The 23903-nt window shown below is 33.9% G+C and overlaps 1 protein-coding gene across 1 annotated transcript; it reads left to right on the forward strand.

Moving 5' to 3' along the window:
* Nucleotides 1–10816: 10816 nt before the first annotated feature.
* Nucleotides 10817–22538, forward strand: LOC133334504 (group XIIA secretory phospholipase A2). The gene is made up of 2 exons (XM_061542820.1): nt 10817–11078; nt 22120–22538. The coding sequence occupies exons 1-2, from the start codon at nt 10832–10834 to the stop codon at nt 22536–22538; spliced, it is 666 nt and encodes a 221-aa protein (XP_061398804.1). The 5' UTR covers nt 10817–10831.
* Nucleotides 22539–23903: the final 1365 nt, after the last annotated feature.

Raw genomic sequence — 23903 nt, forward strand, 5'->3', positions numbered from 1 at the left:
GGTTTTATGACTATAAATAACTCAAAATATAGTATTGCAGCCAAAAACTTTAAAATTCGGCAGTAAAGTTATGTTGTTAATTTAGTATTTGGGATTATATATCGATAAATTCCCTACAATATATATCTGCTTTTTGTTATTGGATTACGCTCTTGTATTGGTCAAATTTTGCACACTTATAAAAATTCAATAAAATTGTTTTGTGCTATTTATTTTGTGGTGATATTGCCCTACATTTCATGCGCAAACAGCAGCCAAAAACTTTAAAATTCGGCGGTAAAGTTATGTTGTTAATTTAGTATTTGGGATTATATATCGATAAATTCCCTACAAAATGTATCTGCTTAGCATTACCAAAATTATAATAGGCCCTATTCACTGACTTTATGTTATAAGGCTCCATTATATACTACACAACTATGTTATAGCCAAGAACCTTTTAGTATACCGATTGTCATATCTCTACTAGCTGAGTCGATCTAGCCATGTGTGTCCATCCGTCTGTTTGTCTATTATAATTTTTAAACACTACACAGATAACAGTTATGGACCAATCTTCACCAATTCATGTAGGTTCGTTTTGGACCAAAGAAGACCCCTGTTGATTTGGACGCCACAATTATGACCCGAACATCACGAAGTTTTGCATAGAGAATGGAACAAGCATGGCTCATATCATGATAATCAATAAATATTTAGCGTTTCAACTGTAAACAGACTTTTGTGTGAAATATGACAAAATTTGTATTTTATGGAGCATTGAGTTACTACTGAAGGACGTAGATTCAATAAGTTGATAGTATATCCAAGAGGAGTTGTTGACCTTCAAATTGATACCAATTATAGTGATGTATCTTCTCGCATGTGTCAGTTATACTTAAATATTTACAGACGTCTATGCATTCGGATGTTATTTAGAAATATAGCGCTGATCGCTATGTAATTTTGATTTGAACCAAACTTTGCACAACATAGTATCTTAACAAAGCCTAGATCAAGTCCGAAGATGGGACCCATTGGTCCACTCTTTCTATTACCTCCCTACAATGGATCAACAATGTGAAAATTTTTAATCCAACAGCAATGGTATGGATAGACCGATTTGATGCCAAATCGGTTCCATCCACTCAAAATAGTCAACATTTTTCTGAAAATTACTTTTGAACTAAACTTTGCATAAAATAAAATTTTAACGATGCCTATATAATGTTGGAATATTGGACTTAGCGGTCCATTGCTTCTAGTACCTCCCCTACAAAGGGTCAACGATTGGAAAAATTTCAAAACTCATATGGAACGAATGGAATATCCAATTTCATTCAAACTATGCACATTGTAACATCATTTCTTTTATAGATCAAAAATGGAGATTATCGAATTCCACTCCTTCTGGTCTACTCCTCCACAAAGTATAAACAATTTGAATATCAAGATAATGGAATATCTGATTTGATCCCGGAAAAACTGTCATGTCCGTCCGTATAGCCGCTACTCCTTGGGTGTTTAGCCACTACTCCTAGGATGTTTGGTACCAAACTAAAGTGAATTCGGATAAAAACGAGCTCTCACGTACAGAATAATAAGGTTACCGTTATTCGTTATTCAAAATAGAGCTTTGCAATTTTGCACATATATAGCCACTATTCCTAGGATGTTTCATATTTAAAATGGAATATATCGGGCCACATTTTGACATAGCAACCATACCACGTTACCCCCGAATATTCTGTATTTTCGGCATTTTAGGAATGTTTTATGTTCAAATTGGTTGTTATATGGTTTTCTAGGTTCTGATTGGATATCAGGAATGTACCATGTCAAACTCCCCATATACATTTCCGACCGATTTTAGGTCAGTCCGGTTGCATTTTATTCACTATGTATTAATACTGTATACAATTTATATATCAATTGCAAGGGTATTCATTGAAGTATTGTTTTCTCAACATCCATTCATATATGTTTCTCAAAACAAAATGATATTATTTAAATATGATCCTAAAAGCACCAGACATTTCCCAATTCTTCTGCTCCAACAAATCTATTAAACCTAAAAATAAATGTTTTCTTGTTGCGTGTTATGAGAGTTCGTTCTGTGGCTATTCGGTTAGTGGTACTTATGGTGGTCTGTTAACAACGGTATCGAACAACTGATCTCGAATTTCCGGTTTGTTGCAAAACATCTACGTTACAAGAACTTAAACAAGAATAAGACTCAAAACAAAGAAAAAGAAAAAAGAAGAATATAACCCAGACATATGGTGTAAACTTGATTTCAACGTCGGATTTTACTATTACGTCGTTTTATGCGCCTGTCAGTTACTCAGTCAGTTAGTCCGTTAGCATATCTAGCAGCATCTAGCCGACTGTGCCTTTGGATAGTATTTATCTCTGCAGCATGTTAAACTTTTTATTGCCAGTTGCAACATTTCAAATGATTTTTCATGCAATTCATGGTTACACTCCAAAGGGGAAACAACAAAGTTCACTGCTTTACAATTGCACTTTAACACTTTCTTCACCTTCAACTCACTTGTACAAAGTTCACGTGATCGTATATTTTCTTTTATTATTTTCAATTTTTTATTTAGCCAAAATTCATAAATTTTCTTTTGGGCCCACACACTTTTGAAACTTTTCCTTTTTTCTTTTGTTGTTTTTGGTAAACGCGAAGATGTGAAAAATTGGAATATTCAAAAATTGTTCAAATAATATCTGTTTTATTTTCGTTTTTGACTTTTGTATTGGATTTTTTCCGTTCTGTGCGAACCGTGCGATTCCACGTTCTAAATGAAACTGAAACGCAAAAATATGAAAAAGTGCGACCACAACGAATGCCGCCGTCGCCGCAACTGCCGATTAGTTGTTGGCCAAATGTGTTTGGATGCTGAAATGGCTGGCTGGTTGTCTGTCAGTTGGTTTGTTGTATCCCCACAATCGAATGTGTTGCCTGCCTGCAGCTAATGTCGTCGCCCGCTATTGTAGCTCTGCCGGAATTATTGTTGTTGCTGCAGCAGCTGCTGCTACTGCTACATTGGACGTTGTTGTTTATAGCTCTTGGCTAAGTGGCAGCCGTTGTCGTTGGTGTTTCTTGTTGCTGTGGTGGCTGTTGTTGTTTGTCAGTCTCCCACTTTGTCTATAAAAATTAAAAACAACAGCAAAAAACACATAATGATGTTTGAGAGTCGTGTGAGAAACATCAGACGTGGACTATGAGAAAAAGATGTGTTTGTCGTGCGATGATACATTTGAAGAAGAAGAAAAAGTAGTATCAGCAACATTCAGCATTAACTGCAAACAAGAAACATGTACTCTTGACACACACACAGTATTTGGATTCGATGCTATATTTTTATTAAATAATCTTTTCGGCATAATGCAATATGCATTTTCTTTATCACTCTAAACCTATACACATTTTTAAACACATCGAATGGGATCACGATTATAAGAACCTACAAGGAATGTGTTTGATTATGAATCTCTGTGCGTTTATCATGGTCGTAAATGTCTTGATTTTTCTTACTTCTAGTACATTTCCAATTTTGGATATGCCATTTTGGACCATGAATACATTGAAGACCTCCTCATGGCGATGCAAGGTATCTGAAAAATGCTCAACTGAATGTAGCTAACAGGTAAGTTGACCTCATATCAAATAATTCTTAATATATAGTTTAATACTGATTTTAAGGCAAACATTTAGGTGGTACACACTAATTATTTTATTGGCCGAAGGATTCAAATTTTGATATAGCTCCCATATAGGGGAGAAGGAGGCTCCTATGAACGTGTCAAATGTATCCACTTGGGTTTTTATATAAAAAAACGCTAAAAGTAACAAAAAATTCAATATAAAAAATAATGATTCTTAGACAAAACCAATTGTAAACCCACAGTTAAAAGTATCCTAGATAAAAGTTGTTTAACAAACGATCTTTTTGGGTGTTTAATATTTAATATCCCTGGTTTTTTTACAGCTTTCAACCTTGCCGACATAGATCTTACCAAGATCTTAAGATGTCTGAATGTTCCCCATTCTAATTGTAAAGTATTTAGCAGATTTAGTATGGTTGAGTTGTTATGGCTTCTTATATTTTCCTCGAAAACACACCATAAGTTCTCTATAGGATTCACATCCGGTAACTGAGGAGGTGTTTGAATTACTTTTTGGCAATTATAAAGCATCCATTTTCGAACGATCTGGGATTGTGCTTGGGGTCAAAATCTTGATAAAATTGAAATGTCCCAAATAGCAATTTTTCAGCACTACATTTCAACTTATCTTTTAGAATATTTAAATAAATCTTACCCATAATTCCTTCAATAAAAACGAGATTTCTTACTCCGGTAGCGCTCATATAGCTCCAAACCATTGGGGGGCCTCCTCCGTGTTTTACGGCCGGAATTGTGTGCATAGGCTTTATTCGCCCTTTACCATACCTTACTTGGTCCATCCGACCCAGAGAAGTTAAATTTACTCTAATCAGCAAATATAACAGATTTCCAAAATGTAAAATTCGTTTTTTTTTTTGTGTTCCTGAACGAACTGCCACTCTGCCATGAAGACCATGCTTACGCAAATTCATTAAATTGTTTAGGGGTTAAATATTTTCCACATATTTCTCTGTGATTTTCGCAAGTTTAGGTGCACTAAGCTTTGGATTATCGACCACCACTTCTCGTCTCTAATATTTAATTGCAAAAAGGCGAAAACCAGCGAGAGTTTTCGGCTTTCTACAATTTCGGTTCTCAATTTTGTGCCTCAATACAACTTTTTGGACAGCAGATCGAATAATATTGAGTACTTCCGCTGAGATTTTCCTAGTTCAGCATGGTGAAAAAATAATTTTCTCTCGGCAATCGTTGTGTGGCATCCCATGGTCTCAAAAAAGCAAACTCACGCGGAAAGTGGGAAAAAATCGTATGCAACATTTAACTTTATATTCCATTATAAGATCGTCTTTTAACCTTTATAAAGTTGTAAATAATACCGGTGAATAATTTGCAATCACTCTTGTTTAACGATTTTTATATTGAACTAGCGAAGTGCCCGCTACTTCTTATGCGGAAGGGGAATACAAAACACATGAATAATATTTTATATGGAAATCGTGAATACTGAATGATTTGATGTACCAGCTAAATCTAATATCAAGTTTATTACCATTTGGTACTCTTTATACACATTAACACTAATTTATGAAAGCTCTTTCTTATTTTCATTATACATATTCAAAAGTGATCAGAATTCAAATTATATATTTGAGCGAATACCTACTGCTTCCACATTTGGTTCTATTCAGCACATTTCGAACACATTAGTACAAATTTTTAAGACATCCCCCATATCTCAATTCTTCGCACGAATCCAAATTGTACTAAATTTAGTATTATTTACTACTTTTTGTACCCATAAGTACGAATTTCCAAAACTACCCCTATCCTACACACAGTCAATTTAATTCCTAATTTCAAGGGTCCAGCTTGTACAAAATTTATATTTATATAGCCACCACGATCCTGTACTCCAATAGTAATCATATTGCAAATAGTACCAAATTTAGTACCATTTAGTACTTTTCATACACATATGTACAAATTTAAAACCATTTCAATATATCAACACAACTTCCCAACCTTTATTCCACATAAAATTTCAAGATTCTAGCTATATATGTTCAATTTATATACAATTAGAACTAAATGTAGTAAAGTTTAGTACTTTTCGTAAACTTATAGATCGAATTTCCATTTGTACATCTTTCTTTATAACTTTACATCAGTGACCCACATTCAAAATTTCAGAATTCTAGCCCTTCCAGGCAAACGGGAAGAGTTAGAATTCTAAACAGGATACAAAGGATACTATATTTTGACAGGCTTGGGGATAATAGGTTGTGCAACGTTTGGGTAGTCCGATCGCATGATATTATAAAATTAATTTCAAAATGTTGACTATTTGTGGGGAGTTACCCGAAGGTGTGGATCGATATTTCCCATCTTCAAACTTGATTTAAGTTTAAAAAAATATTACGATGAGCAAAGTTTGGGTGAAATCGGTTACTCCTTCGAGAGTTATCGTGACTCGAAACTCCTCCAAATTGTCTGAAACGGATTTGGTTCAAAGAAACATGGGGTATAAAACCAATATTTCGATGAGGCATATTTTTGCAGTAGAAAAATCATTAGCCATAAGGCTGAGTGTATAAAAATCTTAGGAGCCGCTCTTGTGTATATATAAATTGGTGTAGGGTATCATATGGTATTTTTGCTTTCTTATATAAAACAATACGATTTCTTGAAGTTTTTCAAAAATCGTAAGATTATTATTCTCATAACAACCTTTAAAACGCGTCAAGTTCTCAAGATATGTACAGCGCAATGTATGTGAATACACATCATTTCACGATTAATTAGCCGTTTTTCCTATGGTATAAAAATACGTGTGTGTGAACTTATTTAGTACGGGGCACATAATTATAAATTGTGACCATCTCTACCAACACCACTATTATATTATTTAATCTATGTTATATCGTACACGTTATATTCATTTTTCTCTTATTTTTGCTGTCACTAACAAATGTCCTCAAGGGACAACAACTCTTCAGCTATTTTAAGTATATTTTCTCAGTTTACAGTTTCTTCGTGTTAACGCTGACCTTTAAGACATTTTTAGTGTTAAAAGATGGATATGTGTGCATAAACATTGACCGTAATAGTAAATAAGACATATATATTAAATCATAAATCTTTAAATTTTAGTTAAACAATAATTTTATATTGAAAGAAAATTCACGTCTTCAAATTGTTATTTTAAGATTACTGTTTTGTATTTTGTTAACGCAAAATACACTTCATTTTCAACAAGAGAAGGGACTATTAATGGAATTAGAAGTACATAATAATTATATACAGTTTCTACATTATTTAATAAAAGGAATGATATGATATAAAAAAAAGCAATCCTTCGAATGCAAGTGGGTGGTAATATATTGGACTGGACATTGACTATCCTCTTATAATCGCCCTGCTCAAGTTCTTCCAAAATGTTGCTGAAAGTCAACGGCAAACTTCTGTTCTACATTGAAAACTGGCAAAATAATAGTAGGCTATTTTGCCGCCGACCTTTTAAAAGACAGCAAACTTAGCGGGGGAATACATCTCTATTCATACATTATAATTACCTAAATTTTGTTGTGGACATAACTTTTAATAGTTTTCTACCAAAATAATTTATTTCGATTAAACTAAAACATACATTAACTTTTTTGTTCAATCATAAATATTTAAAACAAAATTTTTTGAAAGGGTTTATTTTTTCTTTAAAAATACGTGAAACTTTCTTTCTGCTTTAAATGCAACTTTCGGATTATGACACAAAATAAATATGAATAAACAACTAGAAGACAACTTTTCTAATTCAACAAAAATAAAATATTAATTATCAGATATTGATAGAAAACGTTTCTTACATATAAACTTTATTTTTATAAACCCAGCCTTACGGCTAAAATATCTGTCTGGCTGGATGCTGCGCACGATATCTCTTGAAAGAAACAATGGATTCAATACAAATTTGAATATCGTTATATTTCTTCCTTACCTAACTAAAGTTCGAAGATGATGAATGTCAGATCACTCCTTTGGGAACCTCCCCTATTTTGCTGAAAAATAAATTTCCACTTAATAATAAATAACATCTACTTTGATCCCAATTTTTCAAATCCTAATATTTGACATATTACAGCTACAGTGGTGGTTACGTAATTGAAACATTAATTGTGGTAAAAAGGTTTTGATCAGCCCTTGATTCATTGGAAATATTTATATATATATTTTTTTAATCCAGAACACATAGATATACAGCATTTAAGAGATTTAGTGTGAAAATAGAAAATTATTGCGTTGCAATTTTTTCATAAATAACTTTTTTTATGAAAAAATGTTTTTAAAAAACTCATTAATTTTGTTAAATTAAATAAACTTAGCACCGATAAAATCATTTTCAGATAAAAAATTTAAAAAAAAATCCGCAAAATTGGTCAAAATTGGCAACAATTTGTACAGTACACTTAACATTCGGAAAATCACCCTTAATATAGAAAATAAAGGCCCGAATCGGTTCAGATCTAGATATAGCTCCCATATATATTTTCGCCCGGTTTAATGTAAATGGAGTACCAAAGTCCCTATATATTTCGATTTGAACGAAATTTGACATAGCGTACTGAATTGAGTCTAGAATGATGTGTGTAAAGTTTCTTGAAAATCGGTTGAGATTTAGATATAGCTACCATATATATTTTCGTCCGATTTATGGTAAATGGTTCATCAAAGTCCCTATATGTCTTTCGACTTATTTAGATTATTCAGATTTATATATAGCTCTCATATAGAGTAACTTCGGGTAATGTGGACCACCATTTTCTTTTTTTCATATTGTGGGCGTAACAACGGTAAAAAATAATTCTCATGCAGTTTATGTCGTTGGTCAGCTAAGTACTTCGCTTTGTTACAAGAGACATTTGGGTATGAAAGGTTTTTTGTATAGAAGCAATAGCTTCTGGGGAGAATATCCCAACAAAAAACGAAGGGAACTGATGAGGATCAGTGGCGTGATCCGAAACTATAGTCTTCCCTGCCTTACCCCTCGGCAAACAATGCCATACATTCCCCACTAATAAATAGTTGTTTTTTATAAAAACAACAAACTGGGATTCAGCCTGACTATTTTGCAAAAACAAAATACAAATGGTATCCCAAATAAACCGCCAACACTACTGAAGTTGTAGACGCAGGCACGGTTAAACTGTTTGGTTTGTTGCTGTACACTAGCAACACCAACAAAGTCGTTGTGTGCATTTGTCGCGATGTGACAACACACAACAGTGGGAAAGGTGTGGTATTGTTTGTAAATGCCTTGTTAACCTCGAAGTGAGGCTCCAGCGAAATTCTCATGCAGTTTATGTCGTTGGTCAGCTAAGTACTTCGCTTTGTTACAAGAGACATTTGGGTATGAAAGGTTTTTTGTATAGAAGCAATAGCTTCTGGGGAGAATATCCCAACAAAAAACGAAGGGAACTGATGAGGATCAGTGGCGTGATCCGAAACTATAGTCTTCCCTGCCTTACCCCTCGGCAAACAATGCCATACATTCCCCACTAATAAATAGTTGTTTTTTATAAAAACAACAAACTGGGATTCAGCCTGACTATTTTGCAAAAACAAAATACAAATGGTATCCCAAATAAACCGCCAACACTACTGAAGTTGTAGACGCAGGCACGGTTAAACTGTTTGGTTTGTTGCTGTACACTAGCAACACCAACAAAGTCGTTGTGTGCATTTGTCGCGATGTGACAACACACAACAGTGGGAAAGGTGTGGTATTGTTTGTAAATGCCTTGTTAACCTCGAAGTGAGGCTCCAGCGAAATTCTCATGCAGTTTATGTCGTTGGTCAGCTAAGTACTTCGCTTTGTTACAAGAGACATTTGGGTATGAAAGGTTTTTTGTATAGAAGCAATAGCTTCTGGGGAGAATATCCCAACAAAAAACGAAGGGAACTGATGAGGATCAGTGGCGTGATCCGAAACTATAGTCTTCCCTGCCTTACCCCTCGGCAAACAATGCCATACATTCCCCACTAATAAATAGTTGTTTTTTATAAAAACAACAAACTGGGATTCAGCCTGACTATTTTGCAAAAACAAAATACAAATGGTATCCCAAATAAACCGCCAACACTACCAAAAATAAAAACAATTTGTTTTCACAACATAGTAGATTTGTTGGCTAAATGTATTCCAGGTCAAAGATTATATATATTTGTTTATAAAAATGTTGTTGCATTGTATTTCAAAAACTCTAAACTGCGAATAAAAATAACTTGGCGGATAATGTGGACCAGTATGTGTGGGCAATGAGGATCAGTAAGTTAAAGGTAGGTTGTGAATTGGTTGTGATCAATTTCAATTTATTGCACTCTTGGGTAACAATGAATGCAAAAATATATGGGTTTATGTTTTGGAATAGGCAAATATATATAATGTTCGACCTGGAATATATTTAGCCAACAAATCTACTATGTTGTGAAAACAATTTGTTTTTATTTTTTACCGTTGTTACGCCCACAATATCAAAAAAAAAAGAAAATGGTGGACCACATTACCCGGAGTTACTCTATCAAATGTTCTATAAATCGATGTACATAAATTGTCTCATTGTACGTAAGCGACTTTAAATCCGAATAAACTGAAGTTTAGCATGTGCATTAATTGATGTTATTCGTTTGTTATATAGATATAGGTCACATATTTAAATTTGTTCAATTTCCCTCGAAGGAACATTAACATGAAAATATTGGGATACATATCACCAAAGCGGTGAAGGGTATCATATAGTCGGCCCAGCCCGACTTTACTACTTTCCTTACTGGTTTTATTTGTATTTGATAGATGAGTTACATATTAATTTCTTTAAAAAGACTACCTTACATAATTACACCATGAATTGTCCAATAGATATAACATTAATATTTTTAAATCAAATCTAACGTTAAATTAAATTATATGTATGCTATTTGAAAATAACAGAACTATTTTTGGTTTGTAGCTTTTCACACAAAAGCTTAGTGGTGGAAATAAACGTCTGCTGGTGAATAATATCTGCAACAGCTGTTCAAAGGTGCTACAAACAACAAACACACCGAATTAGTCAAATATCGTCTTCTGCCGCCCCATGCAACGAAAATAAAAATAGTCGCAAAAGATAAGTGAAGAAGATAAACACAACTCAACTTGTTAAAAAGATAAAAAAACACCGGAATGAATTTTTCGTACATGAAAATAGCAATTTATGTATTAACATTTATTACGTACGCATATTCCGGTTACGGCTCCAGCACAATTGCCCACTTAAGAGATGCTATTATTGCCGCAGAGGCCATATTTGGAGATGTGTTCTCGAACTTCATTACCCTCAGTAAAAAGTTCCGCACCGTCCATGAGGTGTTTGATGCTGCTGTAGAGGAAACGTGTGTATTTAAATGTCCAGTGGAGGAAGGAGCGCCGGGTATGTATTTCTAAACATCAAAATTAATGACGTTGTTGCTTTTAATTACGTAAATATTATTAAAAATCATGAAATCTCTCAGCGTAATGAATTTTTGTGAGCTGTCATAAATCGTTTGTGCCCTGCCGTTTGTTTATTTTAAGCAACATCGCTCATCATTTGAGGGACGTCCGACCGACCATACTAGAGACTCTCATCATCATGTACGTCATTTGTTTACATGTTGTTGTTGTTGTTTTTTTTTTAATCTAACAGAAATATTCACATCCAGCATTTTCATATCAGCTGTTTATGTTAACGCACTATTCTTGTTTTAGAACAAACTAATTCCAGCAAAAGCTTTTCACATTTGCTAGTAAAATGTAAACCGTTAGCACGTTGTATTAAATATAAATCATGAGTGTACACATCCTGTGGTACGTTACTTTAATGACGAAACAGCTGACAAGAATAGCATACGTGGTTGAATAGTCAAAGCGAACGTGTTCCAATAAGAATTATTGCAAAGTAAAAGCTTATATTCAATATGGTACAGAAAATATATAATAGATGTCGCTCTTAGGAAGATGTATACAACAAAATAATTTCAAAGACATAGAAACCGTAAAGACTCGACATTTTGTGTGGGAGGTACCAGAAGAAGTGGACCGATATCCTCATCTTCGAACTTCAAACTATGTTTCGAAGAAATATTGCGATGTGAGAGTTATCGTGCGCACCAGCCGGCCAAACAGACGAACGGTCATTTATAAATCGATTCCAAATAGTCTGAAACGTATTTGGTCCAAAGAAACATGAGGTCTAAAACCAATAGTTCTATGAGGCAAATCATAAGGCTGAGGGTATAAATATAAAATAACAGGCAATTTGAATAAAACACGTGCCTAAACAAATTTCGAAATTTGGGATGTAGGGCTACCCTAAAACAGGACCAATATTGATAATTTTTAGATTTTCTACCCATTGAGGACCCAAAATAAAAAATCGTTCCTAAAAACTCCAGTGAGAATTCAAATTACAGTTGATTATGTTGAAAAATGTGCCCCAAAAGGTCAAAATACCGAATTTGGGAGTAACGTTATATGGGAGCTGCCCTAAAAAGTGGACCGATATATTCCAAACAAAAATCCTAGGGGAATGGGACATAGCTCCCGAAATACTAACTTCGTAATTCTAAAATACAGTCACTTCGGTTGGAAAATGCGACGATGACCATCAAAATTCTTATCAAGGGATTATATCTTTATATGGGGTCTATACCCAAAGACATATCTGATTTATTATACCAACAGTTAAAAATCTTGTTCAAAGGAACGATAATCGTGCTCAAAATACTGAGCCGATTTTATCATTGTTTAAGAGATGTGGTTGTAGGTCACACATTAGTAGTGAACTAACGTAAGATATCGGACTGCAAGCATGTTAATTAAACATTAATTATAGGATTTTATTTCTGTAGAAATTAGAGTAACTTCTGGTAATGTGGACTATGCGTCAAATGTGGACCACCCCCCATAGCTAAGAAAATGCTTGAAATATGTCAATGCGGCCTTGATAATTGTTTTCCTAATTAATGAAAACAAACATCAAACTTGGTTTTTAATATACAATTGCAATTTTGAATATGTAGTAATAGAAAATGTAGCTCTGATTGTAAAAGTGTGATTTGAGCATTTTTTATACCCTCCACGGGTATGGAGGGTATATTAATTTTGTTTTTCCGTTTGTAACTCATCGAAATAATCATTTCCGACCCTATAAAGTATATATATTCTTGATCAGCGTAAAATTCTAAAATTCTACGATATAACCATGTCCGTCTGTCCGTCTGTTGTAATCACTCTATCGTCTAAACGAGTTGAGATAGATCGCAGGCAGGTCAAGTTCGAAGATGGGCTTTATCGGTCCACGTATTTTTCGGTATTTTGGGGTTCTTGAGCGCTTTTTTCAACCGAATTCGCTGAAATTTGCTACATTGGGTTCTTATTGGGTACTAAATGTCTCCACAAAAAATTATAAATATAGGTCCACTTTTTCTGGTAGCCCCCATATAACGGTACCTCCTAATTTTCAGTATTTTTTTTTTGGGGATTATGATCATATTTTTCCGCCGAATTAGCTGTAATTTAGTATTTTGAGTTCTTAATAGGTACTACATCTCTCCACAAAAAAATATGAATATAGGTTCATTTTTCGGATAGCCCCATATATGTTGTTGTTGTTTTTTTTTTAATCTAACAGAAATATTCACATCCAGCATTTTCATATCAGCTGTTTATGTTAACGCACTATTCTTGTTTTAGAACAAACTAATTCCAGCAAAAGCTTTTCACATTTGCTAGTAAAATGTAAACCGTTAGCACGTTGTATTAAATATAAATCATGAGTGTACACATCCTGTGGTACGTTACTTTAATGACGAAACAGCTGACAAGAATAGCATACGTGGTTGAATAGTCAAAGCGAACGTGTTCCAATAAGAATTATTGCAAAGTAAAAGCTTTTATTCAATATGGTACAGAAAATATATAATAGATGTCGCTCTTAGGAAGATGTATACAACAAAATAATTTCAAAGACATAGAAACCGTAAAGACTCGACATTTTGTGTGGGAGGTACCAGAAGAAGTGGACCGATATCCTCATCTTCGAACTTCAAACTATGTTTCGAAGAAATATTGCGATGTGAGAGTTATCGTGCGCACCAGCCGGCCAAACAGACGAACGGTCATTTATAAATCGATTCCAAATAGTCTGAAACGTATTTGGTCCAAAGAAACATGAGGTCTAAAACCAATAGTTCTATGAGGCAAATCATAAGGCTGAGGGTATAAATATAAAATAACAGGCAATTTGAATAAAACACGTGCCTAAACAAATTTCGAAATTTGGGATGTAGGGCTACCCTAAAACAGGACCAATATTGATAATTTTTAGATTTTCTACCCATTGAGGACCCAAAATAAAAAATCGTTCCTAAAAACTCCAGTGAGAATTCAAATTACAGTTGATTATGTTGAAAAATGTGCCCCAAAAGGTCAAAATACCGAATTTGGGAGTAACGTTATATGGGAGCTGCCCTAAAAAGTGCCCTATTCTTGATCAGCGTAAAATTCTAAAATTCTACGATATAACCATGTCCGTCTGTCCGTCTGTTGTAATCACTCTATCGTCTAAACGAGTTGAGATAGATCGCAGGCAGGTCAAGTTCGAAGATGGGCTTTATCGGTCCACGTATTTTTCGGTATTTTGGGGTTCTTGAGCGCTTTTTTCAACCGAATTCGCTGAAATTTGCTACATTGGGTTCTTATTGGGTACTAAATGTCTCCACAAAAAATTATAAATATAGGTCCACTTTTTCTGGTAGCCCCCATATAACGGTACCTCCTAATTTTCAGTATTTTTTTTTTGGGGATTATGATCATATTTTTCCGCCGAATTAGCTGTAATTTAGTATTTTGAGTTCTTAATAGGTACTACATCTCTCCACAAAAAATTATGAATATAGGTTCATTTTTCGGATAGCCCCATATAAAAGTACCCCAATTTTCGGTATTTTGGGGTTCTTGAGTGCGTTTTTCAACCGAATTTGCTGCAATTTCGTATTTTGTAGTCGTATATGGTAACAAATCTCCCTTCCAAAAATTATTAATATTCGCCCCCTTTTTGGGGTAGTCCCCATATAACCCCCTTTTTATACCCTCCACCATAGTATGGAGGGTATATTAATTTTGTTTTTCCGTTTGTAACTCATCGAAATAATCATTTCCGACTCTACAAAGTATATATATTCCTGATCAGCGTAAAATTCTATGACGATATAGCCATGTCGTCTGTCTGTTGTAATCACTCTAGAGTCTAAAGGAATTGAGATAGATCGCCAAAATTTTGCATAGAGTCTTTAGTCTGCAGGCAGGTCAAGTTCGAAGATGGGCTTTATCGGTCCACGCTTAGGCATAGCTCTCATATAAGGGTACCACCAATTTTGCGGTATTTTGGGGGGTTTGATCACATTTTTCCACCGAATTCGCTGAAATTCAGTACTTTGAGTACTTATTGGGCAGAAAATCTCTATATTAAAAATTATAAATATAGGTCAATGGCCCTTATATGGGGTAGCCCCCATATAAGGGCACCCCCAATTTTCGGTATTTTAGGGTTCTTGAGCGCGGTTTTCAACCGAATTCGCTGAAATTTGGTACATTGGGTTCTTATTGGGTAAAAAATTTCCCCACTAAAAATTATAAATATAGGTCCACTTTTTCTGGTAGCCCCCACATAAGGGTTCCTCCCAATTTCCAGTTTTTGGGGGGTTTTGACCGGATTTTTTCACCGAATTGACTGTAATTTAGTAATTTGAGTTCTTATTGGGTAGAAAATCTCTCCACGGAAAATTATAAATATAGGTAAATTTTTTCGGGTAGCCCCCATATAAGGGTAGCCCCAATTTTCGATATTTTGAGGTTCTTGAACGCGTTTTTCAACCGAATTCGCTGAAATTTGGTATTTTGTAGTCGTATATGGTTACAAATCTCCCCACCAAAAATTATTAATATTCACTCCTTTTTAGGGGTAGTCCCCATATAGTTATCTGATTTGCTTAGTGTGTTGGGGTTCGGTAGTCGTTACGGGGAATAGTCAATTTTTACTCTACAAAGACTATTTAGCTATTGTGATAAAAAAAATCAAACATATCGATAATGAAATATATCGGCAGACATTTAGGCATCTCCTCAATATAGTGATACCTCTTGAAGGAGAGAATCGAGATAAACAATTAAAATATTTGGTCAAAATTGGCATATACCGGTCATTAATTAGGCATAGCCCTCATTTAATAATATCCCCAAATATTTACTATTTCCTTCACTATGTAATCAATATTGGTCCCCCTTTAGGCATAGCCTCATATAACTTTGTAATCTAAATTACAGTAGTTTGAGGATTTTATACTCTATCGTGCGTTATCAGTATCAGTCTACTTTTAGGATCTTACAGATTTTAGGAAAAATCCCCATTAAAAATTGCTTAAGTTTGTATTTGGTGTACATAATGGTTTACATAAATCGGTTTGTAGAATTATTGGTATATGCCCACTTTTTAGTATGTTCCCTATATTTTCATTGCATGTATCAGTCAGTATAACTATGGTGGTGGGTATCCAAAGTTCGGCCCGGCCGAACTTAACGCTTTTTCACGTTTTTGCAAAATAGTCACACTTTGTTTTTCTCGAATATAAAGAAGTTATGAGGTTTTCTTGTTTTCTTTAACAAAAACATACGTTCGTGTTGTATATACAATCGGTGATTTGAAATTTTTATTCATTTTTGAAGCCGATAATTATTTTTGAATAAAAATATTGAATGTCGGGTAATGTGGACCACTATAAAAAAGTGGGACCTTCTTATGAGGACGAGTTCGAAACATGGGCGCATTTAACATGGGAGGAGGTATTCTATCCTCTGAAAACTCGATATGCGAAATCACAGGTGCTTCGGTTGGATAATGAAGCAAGGACCTGAAAAAACCCTTAAATGGGGGCTATTCCAAAACATGAACTAATATATTTTTGCATTCATTGTTACCCAAGAGTGCAATAAATTGAATTGAAACTTACTGATTCTCATTAACCACACATACTGGTCCACATTACCCGCCATGATATATTTATACGTCGTTTAGAGTTTTTTGCCGAACCCGTGGCACTTCGCTGCCCCTACTAAAGTGATTGACATATGATAGTTCACGTAGAAAACTTTTTATTAAGTTTAAAATCCACTATTTAATGGTATTTGACACTTGTGCCAAACTTACTGCAACATGGGATTGAAAATGGTCAAATACAGTGAGTGTAATAAGTATTTTGTCTCAATATAAATTTGACAAAATTATAATATATACGCCTAAAGCCAGCATACTAAAGATGTAAAATGAATTGTGTATGATGGGATATGTTTGTGGACATATTTAGATCTTATTTCTGCAAGAATCACTGCGAAAGACCTATTGGTCACGAAGATATCGGCCAAAATCTATACCAACACAAAAATGATTATCACAAAAAAGTATTTTGCTTTTTATTATCATTTTTGAAAAAATCATTATATAACACACGCTTTGTCTTTTTATAGTTACCATTGCGGGTAACCACATACTAAAAGCGATTTGGCGACGATTCCAATAAACCACGGCATTTTTTCGCGAATATTTTCTCACATTTACGTTCAATACATTCTCCAGCAAATTTTTCATTTAATATATGGTAATTTCTCGTCCTAATCTCAAAATGAGAGTATTAGATATGGTCGTCGCGGCTTCAAAACATCCCAAATAACTTTAGAATAATAAAAAGGAGGTTTTACAAAATAAATCGCGAGGACAGGACCTTAAAAACTATTAAAACCAAAATCCGACAAACAAATTATTAAAAAAAATATCGCGAAACCCCATTTTTCTGACTTTGAAAACCTTATGGTTCATTAATATTGATCTAGGAACCAATATATGCGATTAAAATAGCAAAAAGGTGGTCAGATTCAAAGAAATTAACAGTTCTAAAACAACAGAAACTACAAACAGTACATGAAGTTGGGAGAAAACATCATTCTTCGTCAAATACTTTTGCGTTTTAAAAAACTGTGGTAGCTGGTGACGAATACGCAGTCAATATTTTACATCCGTTTAACACCATCAGTTACGAATAAAATGCATCAGTGAATAAACTGGTCGATCTATTTATTTTCGAAATTTGATGTATTTCTATTGCCACAAAACCGTTCATATCTTAGAATCTGACCTTCTTATTGCTATTTTCATCGCATATATTGGTTCCTAGATCAATATTAATGGACCATAAAGTTTTCAAAGTCTGAAAAATGGGGTTTCGCGATATTTTTTTAATGATTTGTTTGTCGGATTTTGGTTTTAATAGTTTTTGGGGTCCTGTCCTCGCGATATATTTTGCAAAACCTCCTTTTTATTATTCTAAAGTTCTTTGGGATATTTTGAAGCCGCGACGACCATATCTAATACTCTCATTTTGAGATTAGGACGAGAAATTACCATATATTAAATGAAAAATTGCTGGAGAATGTATTGAACGTAAATGTGAGAAAATATTCGCGAAAAAATGCCGTGGTTTATTGGAATCGTCGCCAAATCGCTTTTAGTATGTGGTTACCCGCAATGGTAACTATAAAAAGACAAAGCGTGTGTTATATAATGATTTTTTCAAAAATGATAATAAAAAGCAAAATACTTTTTTGTGATAATCATTTTTGGGTTGGTATAGATTTTGGCCGATATCTTCGTGACCAATAGGTCTTTCGCAGTGATTCTTGCAGAAATAAGATCTAAATATGTCCACCAGGGACGCACGAAATGAATTTTTTTCACAGTAAATTTATGTTTGCAACAGCGAATTTTTTCATTTTGTACTACCGGGCCCCCCCCGAAATGAAATCCTGTGTACGTTGCTGATGTCCACAAACATATCCCATCATACATAATTCATTTTACATCTTTAGTATGCTGGCTTTAGGCGTATATAATATAATTTTGTCAAATTTATATTTAGGCAAAATACTTATTACACTCACTGTATGTACTTATAGGCAATATATAGGTATTATAGTAGCCCCAAATTCTCAGCTGATTCCCATATGTGGCATGTAATCTAGGATGATAACCCACCACAGATTTCCGATTTTAGATTTATCTCATATATTGCTGATGCATACTTTTATTGAATTTATAGTCATTTTCGAATTGTCGAATTATTAAAATTCAAAAAAGTTTCAAAATTGAAATGTTTTTTTCACAAACTGACAAAATGTAAAAATGATAATGTCAATAATTTTTTAATTTTACACAATTTTTATTCCAATGTGTGATGATAATGGAGAAATGAAAAACAGCAGACGTTATTGGAATTACTGAACTGTTGGTTATTATCATTACTGATAATGTCATAATAGGGCCAAAAATTATGTGTCCAAAGTTCTTAGTTTGAAAATTTTCTATGTATAGATCGATGCAATGCAATGGGGAGTACATTACCGCCATTGTACCACGCCAAATCTTATTGGGATGATGCGTATTTGTAAGGAAGATAGTCAGAGAAATTTTTAAGTGGAAATCTGAAACCTTCTTAAGATATGATAATAGCTATATTATCTAATATGTGTGATTACTTTTGATGCTATAACTCCGCCTCCACGCTGAATTTTACAATTTTATCTAGCCTATGTTACTTCTATCGGATATGATGAGGTACTGTAAAAATTTCTGTAAAATCTATTTAGTTGGTTTTGACTCCTCAAATAAAACTTTTTTATTCTCTATATGATTATTTAAGTACAACGGGGAGTGCATTTATCTCCAATCGTACCGCGCTCATTTTTGAATGGATGATGTGTACTTACGCCTACGTTATTCAGACAGATTTTGAAGACGGTATCTGTAGTCGTTCTTAAGATATACCCATATTACTTGTTCAGAAACTTTGAGGTATGTTCATTATTGATGATATAACTCTTAATCCACGCGGAATTTTTAAAGTTTATCTAGCCTATGTTACTTTCAGGGCATATCATTACATACTGTGTAAATCTCATTAATATCTGTTCAGCGGTTTTTGCGTCTATCGGCAACATACAAACAAAGAAACAATTTTTTTCTATTTTATATATTCTATTTTATAGATATATATGTATAATGTTTGACCTGGAATATATTTAGACAACAAATCTACTATGTTGTGAAAACAATTTGTTTTTATTTTTACCGTTGTTACGTCCACAATATCAAAAAAAAAATAAAATGGTGGTCCACATTACCCGAAGTTACTCTATCGAGATTTTAGACATTTCGTACAGAAATGACTGTAAATCGGCAATGGTCATATTACATAATATTTTTATACCCTTCACCACACAGTTGTATAGGGTATTATGTCTTTATACATATGTTTGTAACATGCGAAAAGAATCGATATAGACACATGGTTCCTTTTGAGAATATGAATAGAATCACTTTCGAAGTCGATTTATGCATGTTCGTCTGTCCGTCCGTCTGTTGATGTTAAATTATAAACAAAGTACAGTACGCATTTATAATCCCAATCGGATGAAATTTGGCACAGCTCATTCATTTTGCCCTATTGAATTTGGAAAAAATCGGTTCAGATTTAGATATAGCTCCCATATATATTTTCGTCCGATTTAAGTTAATTGGTGCACCAAACTCCCTATATATCTTTCGATTTGCACGAATTTTGGTATAGCCTACTGACTTAGGTCTAGAATGACGTGTGCTAAATTTCGTGAAAATCGGTTCAGATTTCGATATAGCTCCCATATATAGTTTCTCCCGATTTTAGGTAAACGCTGCACCTAAGATTCATTCAATTTGCACGAATTTTGGCATAGCGTACTTAATTAAGGGAACCCCACCCATTCTCGATTTCAATTTTTCAAGATTTTCAATGGGCTGGTAAATCAATACCAATGCTTGTTAAGGTTTGTAACTTTACACATATATATTTGAAGATTTAAAAAAGAAGAAAAATAATTTACAAAAAAAATTTGTTATTGTTTTGTTGTTGTTTTTTGTAATTAAAAAAAAGTCCTTATTTTTGATGGCGGGCATGATAACTCCTCACTGGAACATCGGAATCCGAAAATTCCAACTGTGTTAGAAAGAGTACATGTTTGGCGCTCGTATGAACTTGGATTATTGACTTCGCTCTAAAATTAACAAAATGGTGGACCTTTGAAAAAATATTTTTGGAAAATCGCCGATTTTTTACCAAAAACCAAGTTAAAAAATAAGGAAGATCTTCACCGATTGGCTTTATCCCAGTTCATACGAGAGCTATACACTCCCAGAGAAACGTTGCAAAATTTGGAACCGATTGGATTATTAGTTTTTGAGTTATCGTGCCCGCCATTCGCAAAAAAATGTTTAGAAAAAAACGCGTTTAAAGTTTGAGAAGCCCTTCAGCCGTCACTTGATGCTGACACAATTAATTGGATATATCTTCAAGAGTTCTTGAGATTTTCACTTGAAATTTGTAGAGACATTCTTTAATCAGTGTAGATTCAAATTATATCAACAAAAATTTTGACCCCGAGAATAGGGGGGGGGGGGTCCCCTTAAGCCTAGAATAATGTGTGCAAAGTTTCGTGAAGATCGTTTCAGATTTATATATAGCTCCCATATATAGTTTCGCCCGATTTGAGGTAAATGGTGCACCAAAGTCCCTGAAAATCATTCGATTTGCACGAATTTTGGCATAGCGTACCGATTTAAGTCTAGAATGACGTGTGCTTAGTTTCGAAGAAGAACGATTCAGATTCAGATATAGCTCCCATATATAGTTTCGGCCGATTTTATTAAGTGGTGCATTAAATTCCCTACATATCTTTCGATTTGCACGAAATTTGGCATAGCATACTGCAGTGTGGCTGTAATAATGTGTGCGAGAATTGGTTCAGATTTAGATATAGCTCCCATATATAGTTTCGTTCGATTTTAAGTTAATGGTCCACTAAAGATCCGTAGCTAGGCCTATTGACAAAACGTACTGAAGTTAATATAAATTAATCTCTGAAAAGTTTCCTTGAAATCGGTTCAGATATAGATATAACAAAGCTTCCATACATAATTTCGACCTATTCATGTTAATTGTACACAAGTAATCAATTGAGATTAAATTTTAAACCGTGCAGCATACCACTTGCTTTAAATCGATTTAAAAAATTAGCATAGGTTGCAGAATGACATGTGTGGGCATTGATGTTATTCGGTTTGCATATACATAAAGATTACATATTTATGTTCCTTCAATTTCACGTCAATTTTCCTTCGAAAATACGAAATCTGTTAGGATACATATGAGGAATGTACCCAAAGTGGTGAAAGGTATCATATAGTCGGCCCAATCCGACTTTTCTACTTTCCTTACTGGTTAGTCAGTCACCTTTGCGATAAAATTATTTTTTTGTATGCACTATACTAGAATATTTTTCTCTCATTTCAGAAATTCGACCAGTACAAAATAAGTTGTATACACCAACATCCGATGGTTGTGGTTCACTGGGTCTTAGAATTAGCACAGAATATTTACCCGCCGCTGAAATGGAAACATGCTGCAATGCACACGACATATGTTACGACACCTGCAACAGCGACAAAGAATTGTGTGATCTAGATTTTAAACGTTGTCTCTATCGACATTGTGATACCTATGACAAATCACTTGCCGCAGATTTGATGATCAAAGGTTGTAAGGCCGCAGCAAAAATGTTATTCACTGGGACGATAACACTCGGTTGCAAATCCTATCTGGACTCCCAGAAACGTACCTGCTACTGTCCACCGCCGAAGGTACAGAAAGACGAAAAGTATTTCAAAGGAAAGAATAAAAAATATGGTTGGAAGAACTCAAACGAGTTTTAGTAACAATGACAAAACCCAAAGACAACTTTATTTAGTATAGTATTTTAGTTCGCATATATATTCAGTTATGTGTTTTATGTTAAATGTATTATTTATTATTAACTGTGAATTATTTTATTTAGAACTAAGTATGTTACATGCATTGATATCTGTATATTGGTACACAACTACATTAAATACGAATTTTTATAGCACATTTGAAATTGTTGTACTTGGAGATATTTATTATTAAAACTATCGGACCCAGCAAACGTTGTCTTGCGTAGCAATATTGTTGATGTATAACTTTCGGCATTTTAGATTTATTTTTATACTTAATTAATTAAATGCATATATACGTTTGACTTTTGGATTTAATTAAAATTTTCTCAATATATTTATGAGACTTCCACATAACGGTAGTCAAATATTGAGTTAGCTTTTTATACCCTCCACGATTTAAGATAGAGCTTTGAAATTTACACAGAATTGCTTCCAATTTAGGGGAACTATTGAACAGAAAATCTCCCTACTTAAAATTATCAATATTGACCCATGTATTCGGGTATCCCCCATATACCGGTATCCCTTACTATTCGGTATTTGGGTGTAATTTTATATTCGCCCAAGCTTCCCTCATATAATGGTACTCCAAATTTTTCGAAGCTGTGGGGGGTTGGGTACGTTTTTAACTTAAATCAGCTGTAATTTGGTATTAGGTTGTTTTATTTGGTGGAGTAAATACTACTAAAAATTATCAATATCGGTCCACTTTTTGGGGTAGCTCCCATATAACGGTACAACAAATATTCGGTATTTTGGGAGTGTTTTCCAGTGTTTCAACCAATGTGGCTGTACTTTTAAATTTGGGATGATCAAAACCTGAATGATCTTACCAGAAATTATCAATATTGGTCCAAGTTTCCGAGTAGCCCCCATATAATGGTATCCCCCATTTGACCGAATTTTCTCATAGAGCATACCATAATTTGCCATAAAGGATTCCTGTGAATAAACATCTTCTTTCCATAAATTATGCAACAAATATATAGTTGTCCTCTTTCCAGATGAGCTTAATGATAGAATTTTGAAAATAACCATGTATAGTATTTTTCTTTGTGATGCACATTTTTGGTATCGGATATATCGAGGTGTTGTGTTAATAAATTCAAAGTCATCGACCAACGACTAGGCGTATAACCACCATATTATGGTACCACCTGATTTGATATTTCCCGTGGCATATCAACATTTTAGTTACATTAAATAACAACATGTTCCTTTGGAACTATTATTATTTTCAAGTAAAATAATCTTAGAATCAAAACTCGATTCAAAATGTCTTCTTATTTTTACATCCTTGCATTTATCCCACAATTTACGTCT

Source organism: Musca vetustissima, unplaced genomic scaffold (assembly GCF_032173495.1).
Source record: "Musca vetustissima isolate MV318-11 ecotype Yass unplaced genomic scaffold, APGP_CSIRO_Mvet_v1 utg129834, whole genome shotgun sequence".
NCBI lineage: Eukaryota > Metazoa > Arthropoda > Insecta > Diptera > Muscidae > Musca > Musca vetustissima.